Below are 23,427 nucleotides of genomic sequence, written 5' to 3'. Positions count from 1 at the left end.
CTGGCCGCGTTGGGGCTCCAGGGGGATCTGTCACTTGGTGCGTGGCTCCGCGCTTCCAGGATTTCCAGCTGCAATTTTAAGGAGCAGAGGGGAGCCCAGGCTTGCAGGTAAGTGAGCACCAGCAAGTCACCCAGGAAGGCTTAAACTTTGTCCGACGTTTCCTGGGGCTACGGGAGAGCCGTACCCCAAGGCAACGGGATAGACCTGGACCCAGATTTCCATCTCCTCGGGATTTGGGCCAAGACACCAGGTGCAGCCACGCATCTTCTGCTGGGTGGGCACTGGGCTTTGTTTTATGCAGCCACTTTTCCAACGACATGCTGGCAGCAACTGGCTTTTTCGTTCTAAACCTCGAGGAAATTTCTACACAAAAACTCTCGTTTTCATGTGTATGTGGCAACAGCGTTCCAGTTTTCAAAGCATTAGCCAGCAACGTAGGAAGGAGGAAAGAAAAAAAGAAAGTCTTCCTTCACTCTATCCTGTAGTTTTCGGCAAAACGCTCACACCAAATCCAGTGGTGCCGTTAAGCAGAAAAAGCACTTTTATATTAATTTACTCATTTTGTAAGAGGAACATTTTGCTTCCACTGTCAACCCCTAAAAAATCCAATGTATTCCCAGGGGTGTTTTTTTCTGTCGAGGGTTTAATTTTGCAGAGATCTGGGCAGGCATTTTGACTAGCCAGAAAATAAACAGAAGTCTTGACAGCAGATGGAGGCAGAAGATGGATGGTGGTAGACAAGATGTCTGACCTGAAAATGGCCATAACAGAAATCAGCATTAAATACCTGTTCCAAAGGGGTTGCCAACAGGAAACTGAAAGAATTTGCCTTTGTCTTGCCTTTTCTGTGACACTCACATATCCACAGCCCCATGTTCTCTCTGTTCTTAAGGTTTTCTTAAAAACAAATGTTAGTGTTAAACTTCTCCCTTCCAGCGATTTGGAACTCTGCTATCACCGTAGATAAATTTGCAAATAGTGGAGGAATTTTACATTTTTAAACTTTTCTGTGGAGTTGAGGAGAGCTGTAAAAATCTGTGCAACATACCCAGCAATTAGATCCAGTAGAACTGACGTCTGATTTTGGTGAAGGGGGTATGATGCTTGCTGCTGCCAGCAGAAATTCCGCGCTCATCTTCAAAAGCAGCATTTTGGCTACAGTTTGCATTATGTGGCAGTACTTTTTGGTCTGTGCATCTTGTTGTGGGGACAACAGGGAGAGGAGGCTATTTGCTGCCTGGCTCAAAGCACGAGCATGTTTCGTAGAAGCTGTTGAGAATTCGCCCAGCTGCATTTCCTGGCAATCCTCTGGAAAGGCCCATCCCCCAGCTGCACTGGAGTTGAATCCCGTATGCTGGCATTTTAAAATTGTGTTTCTTTTTAACAGGCATTGCTCACATACAGGTGTGTCTGCAGCTCATTCCTGGGGGAAGCAATTTGTTTAAAATTCCTGTGTCAAAATGGAGAGGATACTGGAGATGTGGGAATGTTTAAGGTTCTACCTTAATTGCCATTGCTTCTCATGCTAAACCAGATGAGATTTCTCATTGTTCCTGAGATCTCCTGAGATCTTTCTGTATCACTGTTCCCTTTTTTTCTGTCTTTAGAATCCCTGTGTGCTGTTTTAAACAGGCAGAAAGACTTGCATTCAGAAGAGATGAGGAAGACACATGAAAAATTCTATTGTTTGCTAAAATATGAGAGCAAAATGAAAACACTAAGTTAAAACCTCAAATTGTCCTGTGTTAGGAGCACTCTTAGCACACTCATAAATCAAAGCTAATCAGTGTTCTAGGGAAAAGAATGACTTGCACAAGGTCAGCATTTATAATTATTGCTCAATGATGACAAGAAGAATGGCTAGATTCAAATATTCGAGCTTTCTGTTGAAGTTATTCAATGATAGAAGAAGAACAAATAATCTCTGAGGATAAAACCAAGAATTATGTTGTATTTTCTGCTCAGTTGGTCCTCTTTTATTTATTTGAATATGCATCGCTCAGTCTTTTAGGAAACCCTCAATTTCTCAAGGCTTAAACATCAAGAGGGAGTTTTAAAAATGGATTTGGGAACCATATACTTTTTGATCCTTGACTTTCAATACTCCTGCTTTTAAGATTTCCTCCATAACCATACAAACACAAATTTTAATACGATTTTCACATCCCATTATTTATTTACCACCTGCAGATACTTTAGAACAACTTTGCTGCTAAGACTCTTGTGATGAAGTGATTTTGGCTAGCAGTACTGCAAGCCTTGTGTGCCACTCACGTTTATCCTTGCATTTAGCATACTTGATGTATGTCCAAACCACTCTTCTCTGAGTAGTGACATTATTTCTGTTCTCAAGATGAGTGATGCTCATGTCACTCGGAGCAGCAGAGGTGTCCCTGTCCCAGCCCGTGTGACCTTCCACTGATGAATGGATCCAGAAGATGCTCACGAGCAGAGCTGGGTGTCCTTCCCTTAAGCTGGTGTCTACGATGGCTGTTGGAGTCATGTTCTCCCTCTGCTCTCGCACGTTCCTCTTTTGCGCTGGCACTGCCTTGTCGCATCTGCTGGTGAGCCAGCAAAGGAGGAAACAAAAAAAGCATTTGGCGGTCAGACGGATCAGCTGCCCAAGCCGGCTTGCATTTGTGCCACATCCAGGGCTGGCGCAGGGGAGGGATGGGGGTCCCAGAGCTGGGACGGGGGGCAGCGCGCCCACCTGCGTCTCAGCTCCCAGAGGCATAAACCACCCAAAGCTGGTCCCACGTTTTCTGTGAGCTGCCCTAAAGACAGGAGAGTGCTGAAAGGGGTGGCCAGGTACCTCAGGGAGCCGCTCCAGACGGAAACTGGTTTTGTTGAGTGAGTTTTCAGCTGGGCCACTTCCCGGTTTGGCTTAGTTTAGCGCAAAGGAGCCGCCGTCTTGCCAAAGACTCCCTCCCACAGGGAGCCTGCCTCTGGGGCAGCTCAAAGTAACCACGCAATGGCTTCAGCCTAATTTAGAAGAGCAGCACTTAAAAAAAAATTACGGATGCAATGCTTAAACGGCAGGGAGCAGGCACCTGCCCGGCGAGCGCACCCGAGCCCGGAGCCAGGCTTAGCAGGGCTCGCAGTCCCGCTCCCGCCCCTCTCCCTCCCGCCTTCATCCCGCCGCGCCCTCCTGCGCCCGGCCCGGCTCCGCTTCCCGCCGCGGCCGCCTCCGAACCGCCGCCCCGACGGCAGCCGGCCCCGGCTGCGGCCAGGCGAGAGCAGGCCGGCAGGGCCGGTCGGAGGCTGCCGGTCGCTGCCGCCGAGGAGCGAGGGCGGCTCAGAAAAGCTCGTCCTCGCCAGAAGCGCCGAGGCGGCGGCACCGGCCCCCCGGCAGCGCAGGGCAGAGCCGGACGCCCCCGGGGCCGCCTCCCGCCGCGGCTCCGCCCGGCCCGGCCCGGCCCCGCTCGGGGCGGGATTTGCCAACTTTTCGAGGCGGTGGCGGCGGCGACGTGGGGGCCCGGTCGGTCGCCGGCATGAGCCCTGCGGCGGGGCTGGGGGGCGGCAGCGCCGGGCGAGCGCCCCTCGCCGCCGCGCCGGACCGCCATGGCCAAGGAGCGGCCGCTGTGGCGGGGCGCCGCTTTCCGCCTCTGCCTGCTCTCGGCCGCGCTCTTCCTCTGCCTCCAGCTGGGCATGAGGCGCTCGTGGTGCCCCGAGGAAAAGGCGGCGGCGGCGGCGGGGCGGGCTTCCCCCTCGGCCCGCGGCTCGGAGCCGCCCCCGGCGGCGGCGATGGCGGCAGCGGGCCGGCGGCGGGTGACCTACGTGCGGAGCGGCCGGCGGGGGAGCGCCGAGCCCGGCTGCTGCCCCCTGCAGCCCCCGGGCGGCCGCCGCAGGAAGGTAGGGCGGGCCGCGGGCGGGAGGGAGGCGGGGAAGCGCCGTTATGTCGCGACGCGCGGCCGTTGTGTCGCGACGGCAGCGCCGTTATGTTGCGACAGCGCCGCCGCCGCCATGACGCCCTCTTCCCCCTGCCAACGTAGGAGATCCAAAACGGGGGATCCTGGATGTTTTGCGCTACGGTGTGCTTTGAGGTCGACAGAAGTGGTGTCACGGTTGTCTCTGAGAAGCTCCACCTGTGGCCTTTAGCCCATTTGAACCTTTTCCTGCTGCTAAGATGTTATTCCTACCCAAAAAGAGGTCTCCACAGGCTCTTGGCATGATGAGCAGTGTGAGCAGATCATGGCCGGTTCCTAGAAGGACATCTTGCAGTCAGAGGTTTGGGATGGTGCTGCTCGGTTGCAAGAAAAGTGGAGAATTTTAGTGCTGAAGCTGGATAAGGTAAACAGTGAGCTGGAAAGACAGCCTTGGTCCAGAATTGCCAGGCTTGCCTAACAGACTGGGAAAATTGAAACGCACCCAACATGAGTAAGCTGAAGAAAAATTCCTGACCCTTTGCTTTCCTTGTGTTTGAATGCCATTCATTTGTTCAAGGCCATAAAGAAATATTTCTAAGACGTGGTCCACCTGAGAATTAATGAGTTAGTAAGTGCACTTTTAATTAGGTTCAACCACGGTAATGATCGTAAGGCCTTTGGAGACATGGATGGAGACCATCATTAGCATCTGGAGTTCAGTAAGTGAAGAATGTAAGTACTAACCCACGCCCACAGCAGCACCAGCGGCAGGGTGCTGACTTCTTCAGCAGCCTCCATGCCAGCTTTGGTTTTGGCAGATACCAGATGCCCATCTCTCCGGAGTCATTTGTTATTCAGGAGAAGCAAATTCAAACATTTATTGTTTGAAATGTTCTTTGTAGTCTTTCAGGGGGGGATGAGCCAGCTTTCAAAGGCTAGGAAAGAGTATTTTGTCACCTTCTATTTTGAGACCCTGTTGTCAGAACCCAGTAGTAATGTTCTGCGTAGAGAAGTGCAGATACTTAACCTGGAATGACCCTGAAGATGAGCAAATGGGATTTTGCTAGAGATGGGACCAGGTTTCTGGTCAAAATAAATAAGTCATTCAGACGTTTGCCTTGACAAGGATAAAACCAAAGTTACTTGTGGAATGGCTAAACCTTCTGCTGTCATGGACTGAAGTTTTATCTGGGTTTGATCAACATTTGGGGATGTGGATACCCAGAATGGCAGGACATCTTGAGATGTCTGTATGAGTTATAACATAGTGTAGACATGCAGATGGTATAGAAGACATTTATTCAGATGAGGATGGTCTGTGAACGTGCTCCTTGTTTGGCCATTTTCAGTCTCCCTGCTTTCTTGCTGATCATCACTATGTGATCTGGGAACTGTCCTGGTCAGAAGCAGCCAAACGTGCTGTGAGATCAGTAGCGTATGAATATGTCAGCAATGATGTCTGATGGAGAGAAAAGGTATACTAAATGGAAAAGGTTCTGTCAATCATCTGCATATGTTAATGCTTTGAGACTATAACACAGGCTTCATGGGGCTGAAATGCATTGCAGATCACTGATACCCATCTTCTTCCTGTAAAATTGTTTTGCACTGTACTTTTTTTGCACTGTGCTTTCTACACATACAATAAATCAAGATTCATGTGATCAGGAGACCTTTTAGAAACATCCAAACCACTATCTGAGCAGAGGTACCATCATCATTGGGTCTTATTTGCAAATTCACTTTATCTGTGCATGTGTGCCCTCAATAATTTATTGCTTATTTCAAGATGAAGTGGACAGTGAGCTCCGGTATAACTCGACCTTTAAGGAAAGGGGTAACATTCTTGTATAAGACTGTCCTCCATGGCAATCTTTTTACAGAAAATTTCTAGAAAACTTTCCACTCTTCTGTATGGTGTCTTTGTAAGGTAAAAATAATTGTTTTGGAGATGCTCTGTCTTTTTATGTGATTCACAGTCACACCAGAGTTTCTCTTGCTTCATTTCATCTTCCATGGGTAACTGTGATGGAAAAGTGAGACCATGGGTGTCTTCCCCTTATTTTGTGAAAGGTTTGGAAGAAGTGAGATAATTCCTTACTTCCTTCACTGTTGTAGCAATGATAGCGATGATGCTGTCACGAGGTTACATTTTTCTTCTGAATAACAATGTTGCATCCTGATGTACTGTGATTTTTGTGCCACGTTGAGGCATCTGTAATCTTGCAGTGTCAATTCTTATGATTTTTCTTGTCAATGTTAAAGCAAAAATAAAGTAGAAGTGGCCTGACTACTACTGCCATTATTTTTCTTGTTGAAGGTGGTGATCATGTATGATAGCTAAAAAAATCAGGTGATTTATTTTGATTTTATATTTGTTTTTATTATATTTATTTTCAGTTTTTTCATCAGGAAGCATTATTATATTTCACTAAATTACTTCATGCTGTCTTAGGACAATGTGGGGCCTCTTATCAGAAACAGCTGCTTAAATTAATGGTCTGTGGTTTTTACCACTAGCGTTGGAGAGAGGCTGTAATGTGCAACCGCTGCCAGCCCCTGGCTGGCAGCCAGGTTTGTTGGCATGCGAAAGTCCATCCAGAGGAAAGGGATGGAGAGCAGTGCCCAGGGGCTGGCTCTCTGTGCAGCTCTGCTGTGCTATACCAGTTTGGGATTGGTTTTTCCTTGTGGATTTTGTATGCTCTGTGTCTTCTGTATGTCCATAAACTGTTGTTTCAAGTATTTCTCCCCACACACTGCTGATTTTGTGGCCGTTGCTGGAATGTATTGCAATATGTGAGCCACCGGGATGGCAGTAATAACCAGTCTGCCAAGCTAAAGTTTGCTCTGTTTTCTTAGTGCCACGGCAGTATAAATCTACTTACACTTACATCACTGAACTAAAGCAAAAGGCTGATGAACAGTGTATTTCCATAGTTCTAGTTGGATATCCCACTTTGTGGCCATATTTAAAAAAAAAAAAAAAGTAAAAACATAGAGGGGAATTGATGACTACTTTTAATTGTTTTCAAGTTTCCCAAATCACAGTTTTGTTATTTTTTTATTTCCCAGGCAGGATGCAGTTAAACAAACAAGAGTACCAAAAGAAAACAAAAGCACCCAGACAGGATGGGAAAGATGGAGATTGGTCCATAAATAGCCCTTGCATCTGCAGGAAACTGATGGCGTAATCAGATGTTTTCCTGGATCACTGGCACAGCGCTAGATCTCTGCCAGTGGAGGGCATGGCTGTAAGGTAGATGGAAGGGTTTTGCCACCAAAACTACAAGTCGGTTCATCCCTTAGCACTTAAGATGCATATGTGGCAAATACTAACCTGAAAGCAGGGGGGAATAAAGTTACTTCAGTAACTGAAGTACGTGACGGATCTGGGAAATTGCAGAGCTACCAAAACAGCTCCCAGTGGAGTCTACCAAAGAGCAGATACTGCTGCTCTTCCTGACAAATAATAATCAAAATCTGACATTCAGAGTGCGTGATAGTCATCTGAAGAATGGGAAGAGTTGTACAATACGTTGCAAATGTAAAGCAAGTGGGAGCCTGTAATGCTGTTTGTATGGGGGGGTGTGCTTTAAACTGTGTTGATGATAATAAAATTCCCACATGTGTGAGTAGTAAATAATGATTCTGAACTCTGCTTGTGGTAAGCACTGAAATGGTAACATAGGGAGCATATAACAAACCTCCAAACACATGCAAACATGTAAATTTTGACACATGTACCCCCTCCTGCAGTAGGTACTAGCAAGATCTACACCCACATAGCACTACAGACATGTGAGGCAAGATTTAAAATGTTATCACAAGGTGTTAAAAATTCTTCTTGTGTTAGTGAAAAGGATTTTTGGAATAACAGCCACTTCTTATCATGGTGATTGTAATAACTAGCTTGTGTTAGGCTTTCATGTTCTGAGAGGGGGAGGAACCTTTGCCAAGAGCGTGGTTAATGAGTTGGAGTTGTTTGACTTCTGAGCAATTTTATTTCCATTTGGGGGGGGGGGAAAAGTTTTATATGGTGCAGTGTAGTCACTCAAAAAAAAAAAAAAAAAGGCTGATGTCAGTCTGGGCAGATCCTTTAAGTTATTGGACTTTAACTTTCTAATGCCCCAAGCTCTGTAACTGTGCCTCTCCTAAAAGGTGAGATTTAAGTTCCTGGTTTCTTGTGAGGGTGAGTTGGGTTTTGCAGTTGAGGACTCCTGGAAGGCTTGTTTGATGTAATGCTTAAAGTCACTAGGATGTAGCCATAGGTGTTTTTTCTGAAAGCGTGCCTGCCCTAAGACTAGAAGCAAATTACTAACTTTAGTTTTGAAGTTGTAATATCAGCTGTAAATCATTTAGTTTGCTCTTGTGGCTATCCATGGGTGGGGAGTGTGGTACGCTGCTCCAGTTAACCCGATGTTACTTTGGATGCTATTTACCTCGTATCTACGGATATAAAAATGTTTGGCTTCAGTGATTAAAAGCTAAGAGTTAGACTTTGTCTGGGTCCATTTGTATTTTGTTTGGGATTATATCCTATTTTGAAATGTGGTGTCATTGCCTAAAACTGAACCATTTTTGTGAAGTTACGTTTTTATACGGATTACACTTACATTTTCGTTCGTCATAAAAAAAGCAAACTAACTGGTTTTTGCTGTTGTCTGTTGGTTTGCTGATTTCTTTTTACGAGGACTATTTCAGGAGGTTACTGCTTCTCTGCAGTAATGACTGATACAGTCTCATCTTTAATGTTTTCAAAATCTGCAAAACGTATTGGAGTGGTATCTTCAGAGTAATGTGGAATAACTGATTTATAGATTGTTTGACAGTTAATAACATGGCAGCTTCAAAATGACTTTATTTTAGTTGCATTACATTGTAAGATTTTACTTAAAACTTGCATTTTTTTTAATTTCAAAAATAGCAATGCTGCTTATTTCAGTCATGTGTAGAGCTTGCAAAGAGCCCTTTTTAATACTTCCATAAATCTAGTAAACAAACTTATTAGGTGTTTTCACTGTTTATTTGCATGTATAGTGTTTTAAAGCTGACTTTACTTCTTTAAATATCTGCTCAACCTTGGCTGCTGGTTGAATCTGGGGTTGCTCTGCATCTTGCCAAGCATGGGCCAGGATTCTTTGAGAAATCATGATTGTTCTGAAGTCAGTCTAACATTTCTGTCTGTCTTTTTACATCCACTGGTGTAATAGCTGGTGCAATAGTTTCGTATTGGGGCTTAGCTTTTATAGTAGTTTATGAATTATCCATTCCTGGGGCAACCCTGGAACATTATAGCAAAGTTTAAAACTATTGGGCTTTGGAAGTTTTGAAGCTAATCACAACAGTGTATGTTTAAAGGAGCAGATTTGGCTGGACTGAGAAAAGAGAAGGGGATTGCTGGGGCTGCAGCATGGGTCAAGGGAGCATTTTTGGACCTTGTGGTGAATTTGGATCCAGAGTTTATTCCAATCACCTTGCTGCACATCAGACATGAAGAGTTACACAACATGTATATCACCATTATCTAAATGTTAAGGCAGGTAGTGAGTAATATCTTAGCTATTATGAACACAAATTGTGACTGTGACTCTGTTGCAAAAAAGGAGTGTGACGCTGAAGATCTGGGTATTAGTTACTCCTCTTTGTATGCCTGGTTCTGGGCGCCACCTTTAAGAGCATGTAGACCAACTGGAGAAAGCCACAATGAGAGGAACAGTAATATTAAAAGGTGCAGGAAAGTAGACTTCCAAGGAAAGACTGAAGGATGGGGTTTGTTTTAAATAGAAAAAAGTAGGTTATGAGAGGAGTATGCTAATAATCTTCAAGCTTGGGGAAAAAAATTTTTGAAGGGCATAGTGATCACTCTAGGCACCCCTTTCAGTAGTACAAGAAATAATTGACTTAATTTTCAGAGAGGATGTTAGGAAAAATCTTTTAATTGTAAGAGTAGGTAAGCAGTGGCAAGGCTATCTAGAAAAATTGTGAACTTTGGCTAGACGCTCGAGGAAAGTCTAGATATTCTTAGTTGTGCCTCCAGGCAGGGAGGTAAGAGCACAGTCAGCCTCCTGAGGTCCCCTCCTCTTCTACATTTACCTCCTCCACAATTAGAGAAGCAGCCTGGCAGCTGGAATATGATTATCCAAACTGGAATTTAGCTTCAACAGTGATCTAGTGTCACTATAATGAAAAGAGGTAATAAGAGTCTTTAAGGGCTTTAAGTGGTCATTACCCTAGTTTAATACCTCACTAGAGAGATCAAACTCTGCCGTAACTGCCCCGTGCTGGTTTAGTAGCCCCCAGAGGAAGAAACATTACTCGACAACTTTTTTTTTTCACCAGCCCTTGGAGGTCTCTTACCAAATATAAACTGATCCAAAGTTACTTAGCTTGTAAGATTAGCACAGATTAGTAAGGTAGCTTATGGCTTTGGGCCATTAGTATCTGGGGAACTGCTGCGAGAGCCTTGTTTCTGTTCAGATATTGTCAGGCTACTAGCACAGACTGAGAGAGGTTATTGTGTTTGGGAGAAAAAACCAAACTTTTATTGATAGCTGTTTTCAACAGCAGACAATCAGATCTCTGCAACCCCAGCCAACTCTAGCTCTAAATGGAGGAACTGAAAGATATCCGAGCACAGCAATTCTTTTTCGAGTAGCTAAGCAAGAAGGAGGATAGTGGCCTTTGCTATATTTTAACTGCAGATGAAATGTCTTTAATAGACCATAAAGAAGAGATGGTAATATAGTTTCTGACAATGATGTCACTTGCAAGTTTACGAGGTAAACGATCACTCAGAATAACCTTGATTCTTACACACTTTTTTATTATCTAAAATAGGTTCTTCCTTCATAAATTTTTAAGAAGCAGCTGGGGAATATTATCTTTCAGAGAGGCATTACATCTTTATGAGATTTAATTATATCCAGCAATGTAGATTTCTTTGAAATGCATACTCAAGGCTTTCTTTCGACATGTAAAGCCCGGGGAATAACTTTTTCGATGCCTGTGACAGAGAAAAAGTATTTTTAAGGTGTGTGTATATACTTTCTTATTTAATGGCATAACCCAGCCATGAAACCAGTAATTTTTTTTCTGCAGACATGTGGCTCCATAATTGGTTACTATGGCAATTGCTCCATCTTCTTGAACTAAGCTAGCTTGACTATCAGCCACATACAAAACACCAATCCTTTATGACTGTGGCAGAGGAAGGAAATATATACTGATCCAATCCTGTTTGCTCTTTGAAGCCCAAGTTATTGAACTAGACAAATGCACAGGGGAGTAACTCGTGTTAATATTCTCTAGCCTATGAAGTGATGCCATAGTAGGTTGCTGAGTAGCTCTGGACATGGCAGGTAGGTCCCGCTAAAGAGTAGGAATTCATTAAGCAAGTCCTCTGCTTGCACTTCTTTTTCTCCACCCCATGGTTCACGGTACCCTTCCCCACATGCTTGTGTTTAGGACAGCCTAGGTCTATATGCCACTGGCTCATGGGACAGGCCTGCACGGGCCTGTATTTGCTATATACCTGGGGACTCCTTGTAGCGAAACGTGAGTTTCTTTTTTTACAATAAGAATGATACACCCCAGATACTAGATTTTGTTGTCTGACATGTACTTCTACTTACCAGACCTCATTAGCAGCTAGCAGGCAGGATCCCTTGTTCAAGTGCTGTGTACCTGTTCAAAGCAAAAAGGCTATCTTGTGCGCAAAAGCCACCATCTAGCTGGAGGTTGGAACAGGAGGCTGCTAGTGTAGAACTCAACTGTACAGCCAGTCAAAAGTGTTGTCATAATAAAAGAGCAAAGTTTTCTGAAAATCAGGAATTTTGGCAGCATTAAAGACAATGAGTATAACTGGTACCAAAACCGATATTTTGTTGCATGTATTAGAAATAATAAAGCCTGGACAGTTTTGAACATGTGGCTTGCCTTGCTCAAACTGTTCTTAAGGTGACCAGTCCAACTTCATTCTTTTTTAAACTTCTTTTTTAGAGAGAGAAAAAGAGGGAAAGCGAAAAGGCAGGAAAGAGATACCTGGGACAAGTAAAATTCTTATAGAAAGCCTTAAGATTCTTAAGATTATTGGGTCTCTGACCTTTAGCTGCTTTCTGATGAGACTATTACTTAACTTCCTAACCAGTAAGGTTTTCATCCCAGCTTGTTCAGTCAATTCACATCAATGTTTAGCCAGCAACAAGTCCGTTTTAAAGCTGCATGGTCAGTGCTAGAAAGCCAGACATCTTTCATGCCAGTGCTACTGAACTGTGTCCACTGTTCAGGCTGAGGTCCAGGTGGTGGATCTTTGGTGTGAAACCAGAGCAAAACTCAAATGGCCTATGAAGAGGAGTGCTGTACTGAAATCCAGGGATGGTGAAGAACAATACTCTCTCATAGCTGCCTTTCAGGCTGGTAAGAACAAGATAACATTATCTCTCTTGCAAAACGGATGTAGAATTGGGAGGTTTAAATGACTAAAATGGGTGCGGGACCTCCAGCGCTCACAAAAACAGTTTGGTTTTGCTATGGCAGACCAAGCTGTCCACCTCCTGCAGCCTTAACCTGGTCTTACTTGGAGAACCCCCCCATCTGGGAGTGAAGGGGGGAGTTCAACTACTCAATTGTCTCTGAAATTGAGACCACACGGAAAGGTTGTCTGTGTTCTTGATTTCTCCACTGATCTAAGTGCCAGAATAGGGGACCTGGGGTAAGTATTGTGTGCCAGACACCAGCACATGACAGGGATGTCTGTCACATGGCACGGCTTGGATGTGAAGTCTTAACACATGGGTGAGAACATCTGTATAAGCCACCACTAATCTTTCGTGACATCTACGGTAGCCCCTCTCTTACTGTTAGTCCTAATATTAACTTGGAATTCTGTTTATCTTGGGCAGCCATTTAGTTTTCCATAGCTGTGTGAAGTGAATGTGAGTCATTTAATCTATGCAAGTGTTTTTATAGCTAGTAGATATGCACTGTGATACTTTCATTGCATTGAATGCAATGCATTGAATGCATTGAATTCTAAAATAAAACAGAATTATGTTTAGTGGAATAATTTAAAAGGAGAAAATGATGTTTCATTTAAGTTCTTTAGACTGTGGTATAGCATGTATATCCTGGAATCTGTTATGTTATGTTATTCATGCTGATGTTATTTATGTTAACATTTCTGTATACAGAAGTGACAGGGTGACGTGCTGTCCTTTTTTGAGTAAGCAAATTTCTAAGGGTAATAGAAACCATGTGTGCAAATCAACTGAAGCCGTGGGTAACAGATGAGTAAAAGGCGTAATTTTGAAATTACTCTTATGGTAATACCTTGGTAAATTTAAGCAGGAGGTGGCTGAAACATTTCCAGCTGCATATGCGGTACTAGATGGAAGAGTTTGGAAGTTAAATGAGCTGTGTGTTCCCCTGCCTGCTCTTTTTCTGCCCCATCTTGGGCAATCTGCATTGTAGATGTGCCCTCAGGTACAGGTGCGGTCAAGAAGGGCCCTGGTTGTTACTTGCTAAGGAGCTGCACTGCCAGGGAATGGGTAAACAGGGTGCCTTCAGGTGACTTCTGACTTCTTTTAGAGCACAACTGCTGGGCCTGGAGGGCTCGCTGGCTCCCAGAGAACCTGTTTGATTTTGTTGTTGTTGTTTTCTTTTCAATTTTTTTGTAGTATAAAAACCAACCCTGTAATTTACATCCTCCGTGACGCATTTATAAATACAATAAATAATTCTTTCCTTTTGCCTTCGCATAATGATAAACATGCATAATTCCGGCAGCTGCTGCCACCTATGCAGAAATCTTGTTTCTCACCGAAGGCTTCCCGTGTGCTTTGCAGGCAGGAGGATGTGTTTGCATGTCTCTGAACCTCAATAGCGTGGCACCATTGTGGGCCAGACCTTAACAACCCTCAAATCTGGGAGACCCTCGTGAAGAATCCCCTTCCAGCTGCCACCTCTCTCCCATGTAGTGGGGACTTCTCTTGACTCTGGAAATATGGGAGTGGGAGGTCTGTTAAGTGAGCCATTGGTTTCTTAAGTCATTTAGGATTTTCAGGTCAAACCTCTGTATTTATGCAAAAGCTCTGGTTTTATATACTTGTTGCAGGAAGATTTAACCAACAGCTCACTAACAAGAGAGCTACCGAAATTTGCATTGGGTTCCCCTTACTGTAATAAGGGTCAGTAAGGGTCCCCTTACTGATGTAAGGCATTGCTTCAGGACCACTGCTGCAGTTTTTCTGGAAGTGACAAAACTCTGGAGAGCTTCCAGGAGTGGCTTGGTCTTGTGGTTCCTGCAGACTAAAGGGGCTGAACTCACTGCCCTTCTTGGGGATGTGAAAACAAACTTTGCCTACCTTTAGAGCACATCAAGAGATGGCCTGCAGAGAGCCAGTTATGGCAGTAATTTCTCTTAGGGATATTGCTGCAATACCGGATGCTCTGGGTTTGTGCCATCGGTTTTGACAAGAGAGTCACTTTTTTGTGACAGGGTGGTCTACTGGGGAAAACTAACCTAGACAAGAGTAAGCAAAGCAGCAAATAAATAGTGGTGACATGTTAGAGGCTAGAACTGGTTGAGGAATGCATGCAGTTTAAAACTGATAAACGTTGACATCATCATTGAGTCACTATCAGTGCTTTAATTTCCACCCCCTCCCCAGCCCTCTTCCTTATTCCTCTCGTAATAGCTAGCTAAGTCAAATAATTATTTGGGAGCTTCAAAGTTGCTGCCCTTTATTTAGCATCTTCTCTCATATTTTACAGAGACAGTGTTAGAGATCCTAGGGTGAAAAGATGGCAATGTCTATTGATATGGCATGTAATTTTACTTAGATGCCTAAAACTTAGATGCCTAAAAAAAGTAAGAATCAGTTTGAAATCGTTTCTGCTCCATGAAAAATTGACAGCACCGGTGGAGGTATGAGATGTATCCCAGGGATGAACACTGCAGCACAGGAAGTCGTAGGGACTGCCTGAGTAAACTGACTGAATGTGAAATTTGTTAATACCCATGTCATGTCTTATTAAGGACTTGCCTCATGGTTGTTCCCGCAATACTTACGCTTTCAAAGAAAGTGAACTTTGTTTTGTCTTGAGCTAGGGCAATGGTATCTTGTTCCTTTTCCCTAACTCTTTTGAGAAAATTGCTTAAACAAGAAGCAATGTTTCAACTGGCTGCTGCTGAGCTGATATGTTCCTTGTTAATTACATGTTTTGATTAATGGTTTGATCTTGAAGCTATTATTCATTATGAAGTCCATGGGAATGCTGGATATATCAGGAGTTCAGGATCAAGCCAAGTATGTGTATAATCCTATATTCTGCATAATATTTATAGTTAGTGATAATGGAAAATGTCCATAACCAAAGAAAATGGTGCAAATATGCCCAAGTACATCTTCCACGGGCTTGTGATACTTACATCTATACTTGCTTGTCTTGAACAAAAATTATTTTAAAATTAGGTGCTTTGAAACAAGCATATTTCCTTCTTTATAAACTGGAAAATAAATGTGCAATCTTGTATTTAAAATTCTAACCACTTGTGAACCAGCTGTCACTCTTTTTCTAGACGGGGAATTGATTGCCACACAGTTGTGGTGTTTTTGGTTTTTTTGAAAGACTTTCACATTGCTCTAGACTATGGGCAGTGTTCCACAGTCATACTAAAAATGAGAAAGGGAATATCTTTGTAGACATTTCATTCTGTGGAGTTGCATTGCCTTGTTTTATTAGCTAATGCTTGCATGGAACAAGAAGTGGGGAAGAAAGTGAGATTTGGCTATTTAAATCTCTCCTGACTACACAGTAAGACACCCATATGATCAAGTGAACTGCCTTTGGGCCAGGGGGACAGAAGCCCCTAGGTACCTACTGTGAATCTCTATCCATCTTCCCTTAGGTTTTACACCATGAAATCTAAATACCTAAGTCACACAGCCTTTCAATTTAGCCACTGGTAGGAATTAATGTTTACTTTATGGAGGCCTACTGACAAATACTGCCCTATCCTTCTCCCAGTGTCCATGTTAGAGCAGTACCAGCATGGCCAGTTCTTGTGACTTATGATGCGTCTTGCTCTACCTGATGTTTTGCTTATGGCTATGGCACCTTCCCCATTTCTAGGAGGAAATTCAAGGATGAGCTGGTGGGTTCAGAGCTACACAGATCTACTAATCTTCCGTGGGTCTGGAGGGGCAGGTGTGTCGCCATGGTGGGCTGAAGGGAGGGTTTTCTTGATGCTTCAAATTTCCATTTAGGCTAGAGGATCTGGTGGATCATTTCCTTTTTGACATCTGTGCTCCACTTAGACGAGAAAGCTGTGCAAGGGTGGAATGCTCTTTTTCATGTGAAAGCGTTCAGGTTTATTTCAAAGCATCCTTTTTTGCCAACTCTTAGCCTCAAGCAAACCCTGCTAAGTCAATGGATAGGCTGCCAGAGACATCCATATCTGTAAATCATGATTAGAGTGCTGGAATTTGCGCAAAATAAACTCAGCTTATCTGACTAGCTGAATATTTACTGATAAATTCTGTTTGTTGTACACTGTGCTTTGAATATTGCAGTGAAGTCAACCTAGAGAAAAATAGCTTTTTTTCCCCCTATTGTATGGGTTATAATATCTCCCATATTTTCTCAACTGAAGAACTTCATTTAGCGCAGTTAGGAGTATTGATTGGGATTGCGGTCTTGTCTCTGCTCAGGGAAAGCCTGATTTTGACAAGCAGTGACCAGCAGTTGCTAGATCTGCTTCTTGCTGTTATCCTTAAGTGTTGGGAAAGACATGCAGGCACTGAGCTAATTTAGTTGTCTGAGTCTTACACTGCTTAAGCAGTTTTGAAAATTTGCTTTCATAACTTTCACTTTGTTCTAGCTCCCGGTTTTATCTCCTTCCAAGAGGAATTATCATTATCACACTTTTAGCACTCTGGATAGTGCTGAAATTCTGCGGCCTGTGTTTTTTTTTTTTTTTTAAAACCATAACAAAGATATCTCAATTCACTGTTTTTAAAGCTGTGTGTCTCTTAGAGTAAAATCAATCTCTCTTTTAATAAATGTACCTTTTTCCATGACGCTGCTGGGATTTCTGATGGCAGAATTGTCAGTCTTCAGTGACCTTTAAAGGTCCGCGGAGGGGTTCCCCAGTGCAGCACTGCGGTATCCTTACTCCACAGCGAACCCCAGTGCCTTTGACTGTGGTGGATTTATTTTCTGTTCCCCAGAAGTAGCAACGGGTGGTAGTTATGCTCTGTAAATAATAGATCAGATGGAATGTTTTCCAAATTCATCAGGGTCTGCAAAATAGTATTTTGGCAAGTGCTCTGGAACACAGGCTTTTTGTAAGACATAACCTACCTCCAGGATGCTGTGCATCAATAACTGAAGCCTGGATCCGCCAGCATATTTACAGAGGGGGTATCCACAACAGCCAATTTAAGCCCGGTAAGCTGGTTCACCAGTATGCATTTCCTGTTGAAGTCAGGGTTTCAATTTGAATTCAACGGAACATTAGTCACCTAAAATCCTCTATAAATCTGGCCCTGTCTTGTTAGCTTTGGAAAGGGTTCTTTACTTTTCCGAAGCCATGTCTTAATTCTTAAAATGGTATAAATTCTGTCACTTGAAATTAGTGCCAAGCATGCCTTCTTTTCCGTGTATGCTTTTTATATGAGACGCTTGTTTGGGAAAAATACACGGAATTAGAGTTTGAGAGAGCTTGATTGCAGGCTTTAACCTATGTTTAATACACCAACTTAGGGCACATCACTGCGTCTGCTTCTTTGGGTTACACGAGGGTAAGGAGCTGTGTGCTGTCTGGCCTCGCCGTCACCTCCCCGCATCCTTCCCTGGGTGGGTGATGCAGCGGTTTACAGCACTGATGGTCCCGAGTGCGGCACCTGCAAAGCTCCGGTGGAGTGAATACGTGTGGCTCCGTTTCATACGGTTGGATGGGATATCAGAAGCAAAAGGAGCAGAAAATAAACATGAATATTAACAAAAGGAGTGCAGAGCTGAAACACTTGATGCTTGCTGTCTTTCCATGGGTTATTATGCATGCATGTTCAAACTGCTGCGCTTTACAAAGGTAAAGACTCTTGGTTCCAATTACCACAGGGCGCCTTGGAGCTTCTCCAATTAGAATTGAAGTCAGAAAATTGTTTTTTTCATTTTAATGTAAAATTTTACATTCAAGAAATGTTGCTTTTTTTCTTCCCCCTCCACTAAGCTAAAAGTTTTACTTACAGTGCAAGCTGCAGTCTTGGGAAGCAAATGCTGATAAACTACTCTCAAGCCAAGGCCTCTGAGTGATGCTCCGAGCTGTATAAATTGGCTGTAGCAGCAGTCGGATCTGGCCCCCGGGCAAATGAATGTTTGCTGCACTGCAGAGTCTTGGAGGAGGTGACGCACAGAGAAGAAGGGGCTAGAGCAGAGTTGAGTGCATCCTAGGGGTTCCCTCTCCAATAAAATAAAGCACATGCATCCTCTTAGACATATAAACACCTCTAGTTATTAAAATTTTCCAAACACAAGTCACATAAAAAATTCTCATTTAAATTGAAGACATACTCTTAACGCAGACAGCACTTTTATCACTGCGCTGTTTTCCATGGGCAAGATTTAACGTGGTAGATCGGCATGCTGCACAAGAGAGCTTGACTGTATGTATTACACCGCTTGCTTGTCTTGGCGCAAGACTCTTGTTCTGCAGCCCAACGCTCCGCGATGAGATTATATGATAACGCTATGTTTTTATAGCACTGTAGCTCTTCCGGGGGAGGGATCCCATATGGGTCTGTTTGTGCCCATACACAGAGCAAGAGTGCATATAACAACTTCTGCAGTATTGTTTCTTCAGTGAAAAATTTGTATGTTTAAGAAAGCCAAACTGCAAATAAAAAATAACAGTAATAGAAAAAAAGGAAAAGAAACCATTCAGACATATAGGAATGGAATACATCTAATAGCAGCTACTTTAGAAATTAGTTAATCACGGCTTTAACGATGAGTCACAGTCACTTTGGAAGCTTGTATTTTAAATTACTGCTCACTGAACCTGTGAATGTCCCAGCTTCTTCTAAGTTACCTATTCAGTGTAGTATGATTTTATGGATGTAACTCTTGTGAACCTTCTGTATAGTGTTGATTAGATTTAGCTGAAGGGGAACTTATAAATTGACCTCTGTCTTCCTCAAGGAAGCCTTGCCAAGGCTGGGAAATGCCTATTCTTTGTGACTGACGCCTCCACTTTGAGGTGGAGTTTGATTTGCTTGTGCCACGCATTGCTGCTCCGAATGTAAAACATGAAGAGTTATTCAGCCCCTCTGAAGGATAAAGTGCAGTTAAGCATTAATTGAGGCTCGCAACTAAAGAGTAGACTCAGTCCTTGAAAAAACAAGGCATTGGTTATGTTTTAGTGTGGCACACATGAGAATGGGGTCTGGGATTCCTCCTCCTTAACGTTAAATGCCTGCAGTGTGGATACAGCTGAGCTAGTCCTCTAGACTTCCCTTGCACTTAATGGAGAGAAATGGACCTTTCCAGGGTATGATTCATCTTACTTATTTTAGACATCTACACTACAGTGAGATGAATCATGCCCTTTAAGAGGCTGTTTCACTCATCTGTCCTGTCAAATAACTTAGCTTCAACCCACCTCTGGGAGCTTAGTCCCCTTGTTGTCCACACTGCAAGTTCACCCCTGGGCTCTCCTTTGGTGTCAACCAATTAATTACTTCTGAAAGTGAACTTAGTAGTTCACGAGGGATAATTCGCTGTAAGAACTGCTCCAAATAGTTGGTGCGAATAAGAATATACCACATTTGGTTACCTCCTCCTTTCACAGACCTCCCCATACCTCAACAGGCTTTGCACTTGGTACACATCACTCGCAAGGCGTGTTGAGATGTGCCATAAAGCCAGTACTCTGGTGAGCTGCAGCACAACCCTCCCGTTATGTAAGGTACTTTTGAACTGAAAACAGCCCCACAAAATAATATGCTTAGGGCCACAGGGGCTCCAGATGGAGCCCAAAGATGATGATGGCTGTGAATCATAGCCAGGGCCAGTCTGCTCTATAGGGGGCTAGCCTTCAGCACTGTGGTCTATATATGTGTGTCTGCCTTGTAGTAGACTGAAATTTTGCAATTTTCATCCAACCCCTGCATTTTGAACAGATAAACGCTCTGCAAAATTTCACCAAAGAGCAAAATCTGTTCAACTGTACCCTTCCAAAAGGGATGAACTTAGTGGTATACAGAGCGAAGCCAGAACAGTTGGCAACGAGGCTATGTATGTCACTTGTTTCTATGGCTAGCAAATATTTATAGCTGTTGATGGAGTTTATTGCCACAGATGCTCTGCATTCATATTTAGTCCCACCTCAAATGTAAAAAATTATTGTTGTACAGTTTAACCAGAGGGTTTTATGGTTTTCCCTTGATTAGGATGTGTGACTATGAATTGACAAGTCTTCTTCTTTGGAAGCAGCAGACGTTTTAAGTAGGGCAGTGGGATTCCAAAATTTTTGTTTATAAACATGGCTAATATTGTCCTGTGTTTTAAGAGGCTGCCAAAAAGGAAGGAGATGTAAAGGAGGGAAAAAACACTGACCAAGTTAGAAAAGATGGAACCATGAAAAACTTGCTAATTTCCTTTCAAAATTGAAACAGCCAAAAAAAAGAAAGGCTAAAGCAAACATTTCTTGTTCTCAGAAGTAGCCAGGAAGTGGACCACAAATATGTCACCGATTCGAGACTAGAATTTTATGGAAAATGCTGGACCTCATCAGTTCTTTTTTCTGTTAGGTTTAATTGGGAAAAATTGTTAAAAAAAAACAAAGGTAAGTCTAAAGGGATGTGCATTTGTATTTATGCTTCCTGGACCACTGCTTTTATGATTCAAGTCTTGTCCTCTTTCCAGTGTAAAAAAAAGCAGATTCCTTAATGATGTGGGCTGTTTGTACAGTCCAAATTGTATAGTTGATCTGGGAAGAATTTCATAATTTACACTTCTGTGTTCAAGTTTCTGCTAGGAAAGCCAGAAACTTTGCAAACCTACAGTTTTATACCTGCTCTTTGGTGAGCCCTTTGCACATGTTGATTTCAACTTTATATTATAATTTCAGATTTTTAGAAGGACAAATTATACCATATGTATGCTACAGATTATTAAGGGATTATCACAGATGGCTGGTGAGGGAGAAAATCTAGAAAAAAGTGGTCTCCAGGGGAAAGTCACTACAGATTACTGTCAGATTGGTCTGAAGGAAAAATCAGTCCATATGTGTGAAATATCTGGAAAAAAATCAGAGCATCAGATAAATCTTGATTTTGTTAAGAAAACAAAGATATTGCTTTAAGATTTTCTTTGCTCTGTGCTTATCTCATCTCCTAAAAATACAGACTTCATTCTGGGTACCAATTTCTGGATACCCCTCATAGTTCTAGGGTTTCTGAAGTCAGGGTTTGATCAGTGCTTGTTTTACAGTCTTTCTGAGGAATGATTTGTCTTCCCATGGTAATTTCAAGCAGTGTCTGCAGGTGAAACAATGTAGATATCAGGACACTTTCAGATTCTTTTATAGGACATTTTAAAGTGGTATTTCAGCTTTCCAGATGCTGTCGTTTCTTTATATCATGGGATCAGGATACAGCGGTGTTTTGGGAAATGCAGTCATGGTGTCCTCGTCTGAGTCCTTACCATGGGGAGATAGCCTACCTTACAGTGACGGAGGTGGCCTCAGATGCAGGAGACCTGGGCTGGTTTTCTGGTTCCTCCTGCCTGACCTTGCGGCGGTCTCTCTGGACTTCATTTCCCAAACCGTGTAATCTGGCCCATAATAATTCCTCTCTCTCCTGTGTATTTACTTTAGAAGCTCACTGTGAAAGGGGGTGCTTCGCAGCCTGTTTTTGTACAGCGCCTGAACAGCCGTAGGGACCTGCTCTCCCTTACTTGCTCTAGAGGCTTCTGTGACCCAAGTAAGAAATCCCAAACGGCAGTGCCACCGTCAGGCCAGTTTTGAGGGAAATATCACAAAATCTAGAGGGAACGAACTTCCTGAGCGATAAGGAGCATTCTGATTTTTGCAAAGCAGATGGTTCACAAGGACGGCGTACATTTTATTTGCAGAGTTCATTCAAAAAGGCTGACTATGGGGAATGCTAGCAAAGGGGTGGAAAATTATCTGAAAGGCTGTCGGCAAAGACTACTGATATAAATGGGGTATATGAAGTTCAGAAAGGTATTTTGTCAATCCTGAACATGTATCTGTGTTGCATCACTGACATCAGTGGGTTAACATCGTCAAGAGGTGAACTGCATTTTCATGCCCGTCTGTACAGTACTTAGCACAGTGAAGTTTTAATACCATTCACCAGCCTGTGAATGTTACTGCAACGTAACCACTCAACTGCCCAGGGTGGCTCAAGAGGTGTTAGGAACAGACCTCTCTAATTTATTTGTTAGTGAATAGAAAAGGGCTGCTGCTCAATAAGGAGCCAAGGGCAAAATGTGAAGTATGAGAAGCTTTGCAAAAGCATTGCCCTGAATAAGGAGCTCAGTTCTGATCTCTGTTACGTAAGTAACATTTGTGTAGTACTCCTAAATTTAAAGAACTATGTGAAAGGTTGATTATTTTTTGTAGTGAAACTGAATTAAGTCACTGGGATTTTTGTTGCCTTTTCTTGCGTGAGTACTGGTATATTTTGCAGGTTACCAGTGAGAAGGCGGTCTGTCATCTTGAAAATTTTAAGAACCTGAAAATAAGCCTCAGTGGCTCTTTGATATTCCGCTGTTAGGAAAAAGAACCTCGTTCACACGATTAATTACCAGTGGGAGCTTGTTCTTCTCCCTCGTGCTGTGCAGAGGGAATCCTGGCTGAACGGTGCCGCCACGGCTGCCCCCACTTCCATTGCTTCATGAGGTGCTTTGCAGACAAGCAGATTTGAGACTAGCTGGGCACGAGTGTTTAGGTGCCTGGATGTTTTGCCTGCAAATGATAGTCAGTCTTCGTTTTCATTTCGCCTCTCAAGCTTGTTGAAACAACAGCATTGCTGTCATTGCGGATGTTATGCAGCCGTGTGGGCTGTGCAACTCGTGAAAGATTACATGCTTTCCCCTCCCAAGTCTGCACCTATCTGCCCGCTGTTAGCTGTTTGCAGGCTGAAATCAGCACGTCAGGGTACCTGCTCCTGCAGAGCTTTCTGGCTGACTTGGTTTCAGCGCTGCACTGGGCAGGAGCAGTCAGAAGCCAAAAAAGCAAGCTTCAGGGTGGGAAACAGTACTTTTGTCAGGTTCTGAAAAAGTTTCTCAAATGTTCTTTTCAGCATCTCTTTACAGGAAAAACAAAAACCCAAAGAACAAACCCTAAAGGAACAATAAGCCTCATACAGACCTCCTGGCTCACATTTGCGCCAGACTTTGTTTACTTAGGCAGCAAAAATAGGAACTCATGATATCAGTTCAAGGCAAACTGCATCTGGCCTTGGTCCTCTTTAATAATCTTTGTTTTTCAGCCTTGCTTTTTCTTTCTGTCTTTCCTGTGTTCTTGTCTGCC

The 23,427-nt window shown here is 43.3% G+C and overlaps 1 protein-coding gene and 1 long non-coding RNA gene across 2 annotated transcripts in view; one reads left to right on the top strand and one right to left on the bottom strand.

Annotated features, from left to right (window-relative positions):
* Nucleotides 1-1,923: 1,923 nt before the first annotated feature.
* LOC135327853 (uncharacterized) lies at nt 1,924-3,278 on the bottom strand. The gene is made up of 2 exons (XR_010388327.1): nt 2,813-3,278; nt 1,924-2,558 (listed from the first exon to the last, which is right to left on the bottom strand). It is a non-coding gene; the product is annotated as an uncharacterized LOC135327853 (long non-coding RNA).
* Nucleotides 3,279-3,411: 133 nt separating this feature from the next.
* Nucleotides 3,412-23,427, top strand: part of METTL24 (methyltransferase like 24) — a 68,078-nt gene continuing 48,062 nt past the window's right edge. Inside the window, exon 1 of the mRNA XM_026119943.2 lies at nt 3,412-3,852. Within this exon, the coding sequence (XP_025975728.2) occupies nt 3,562-3,852 (291 nt within the window). The 5' untranslated portion in view covers nt 3,412-3,561. The remainder of the gene's footprint in view (nt 3,853-23,427) is intronic.

This window comes from Dromaius novaehollandiae, chromosome 3, assembly GCF_036370855.1.
Source record: "Dromaius novaehollandiae isolate bDroNov1 chromosome 3, bDroNov1.hap1, whole genome shotgun sequence".
In the NCBI taxonomy this organism is placed as follows: Eukaryota; Metazoa; Chordata; class Aves; order Casuariiformes; family Dromaiidae; genus Dromaius; species Dromaius novaehollandiae.
Note: the sequence above shows the minus strand (reverse complement) of the source record. Positions and strands in the feature narration are given on the sequence as shown.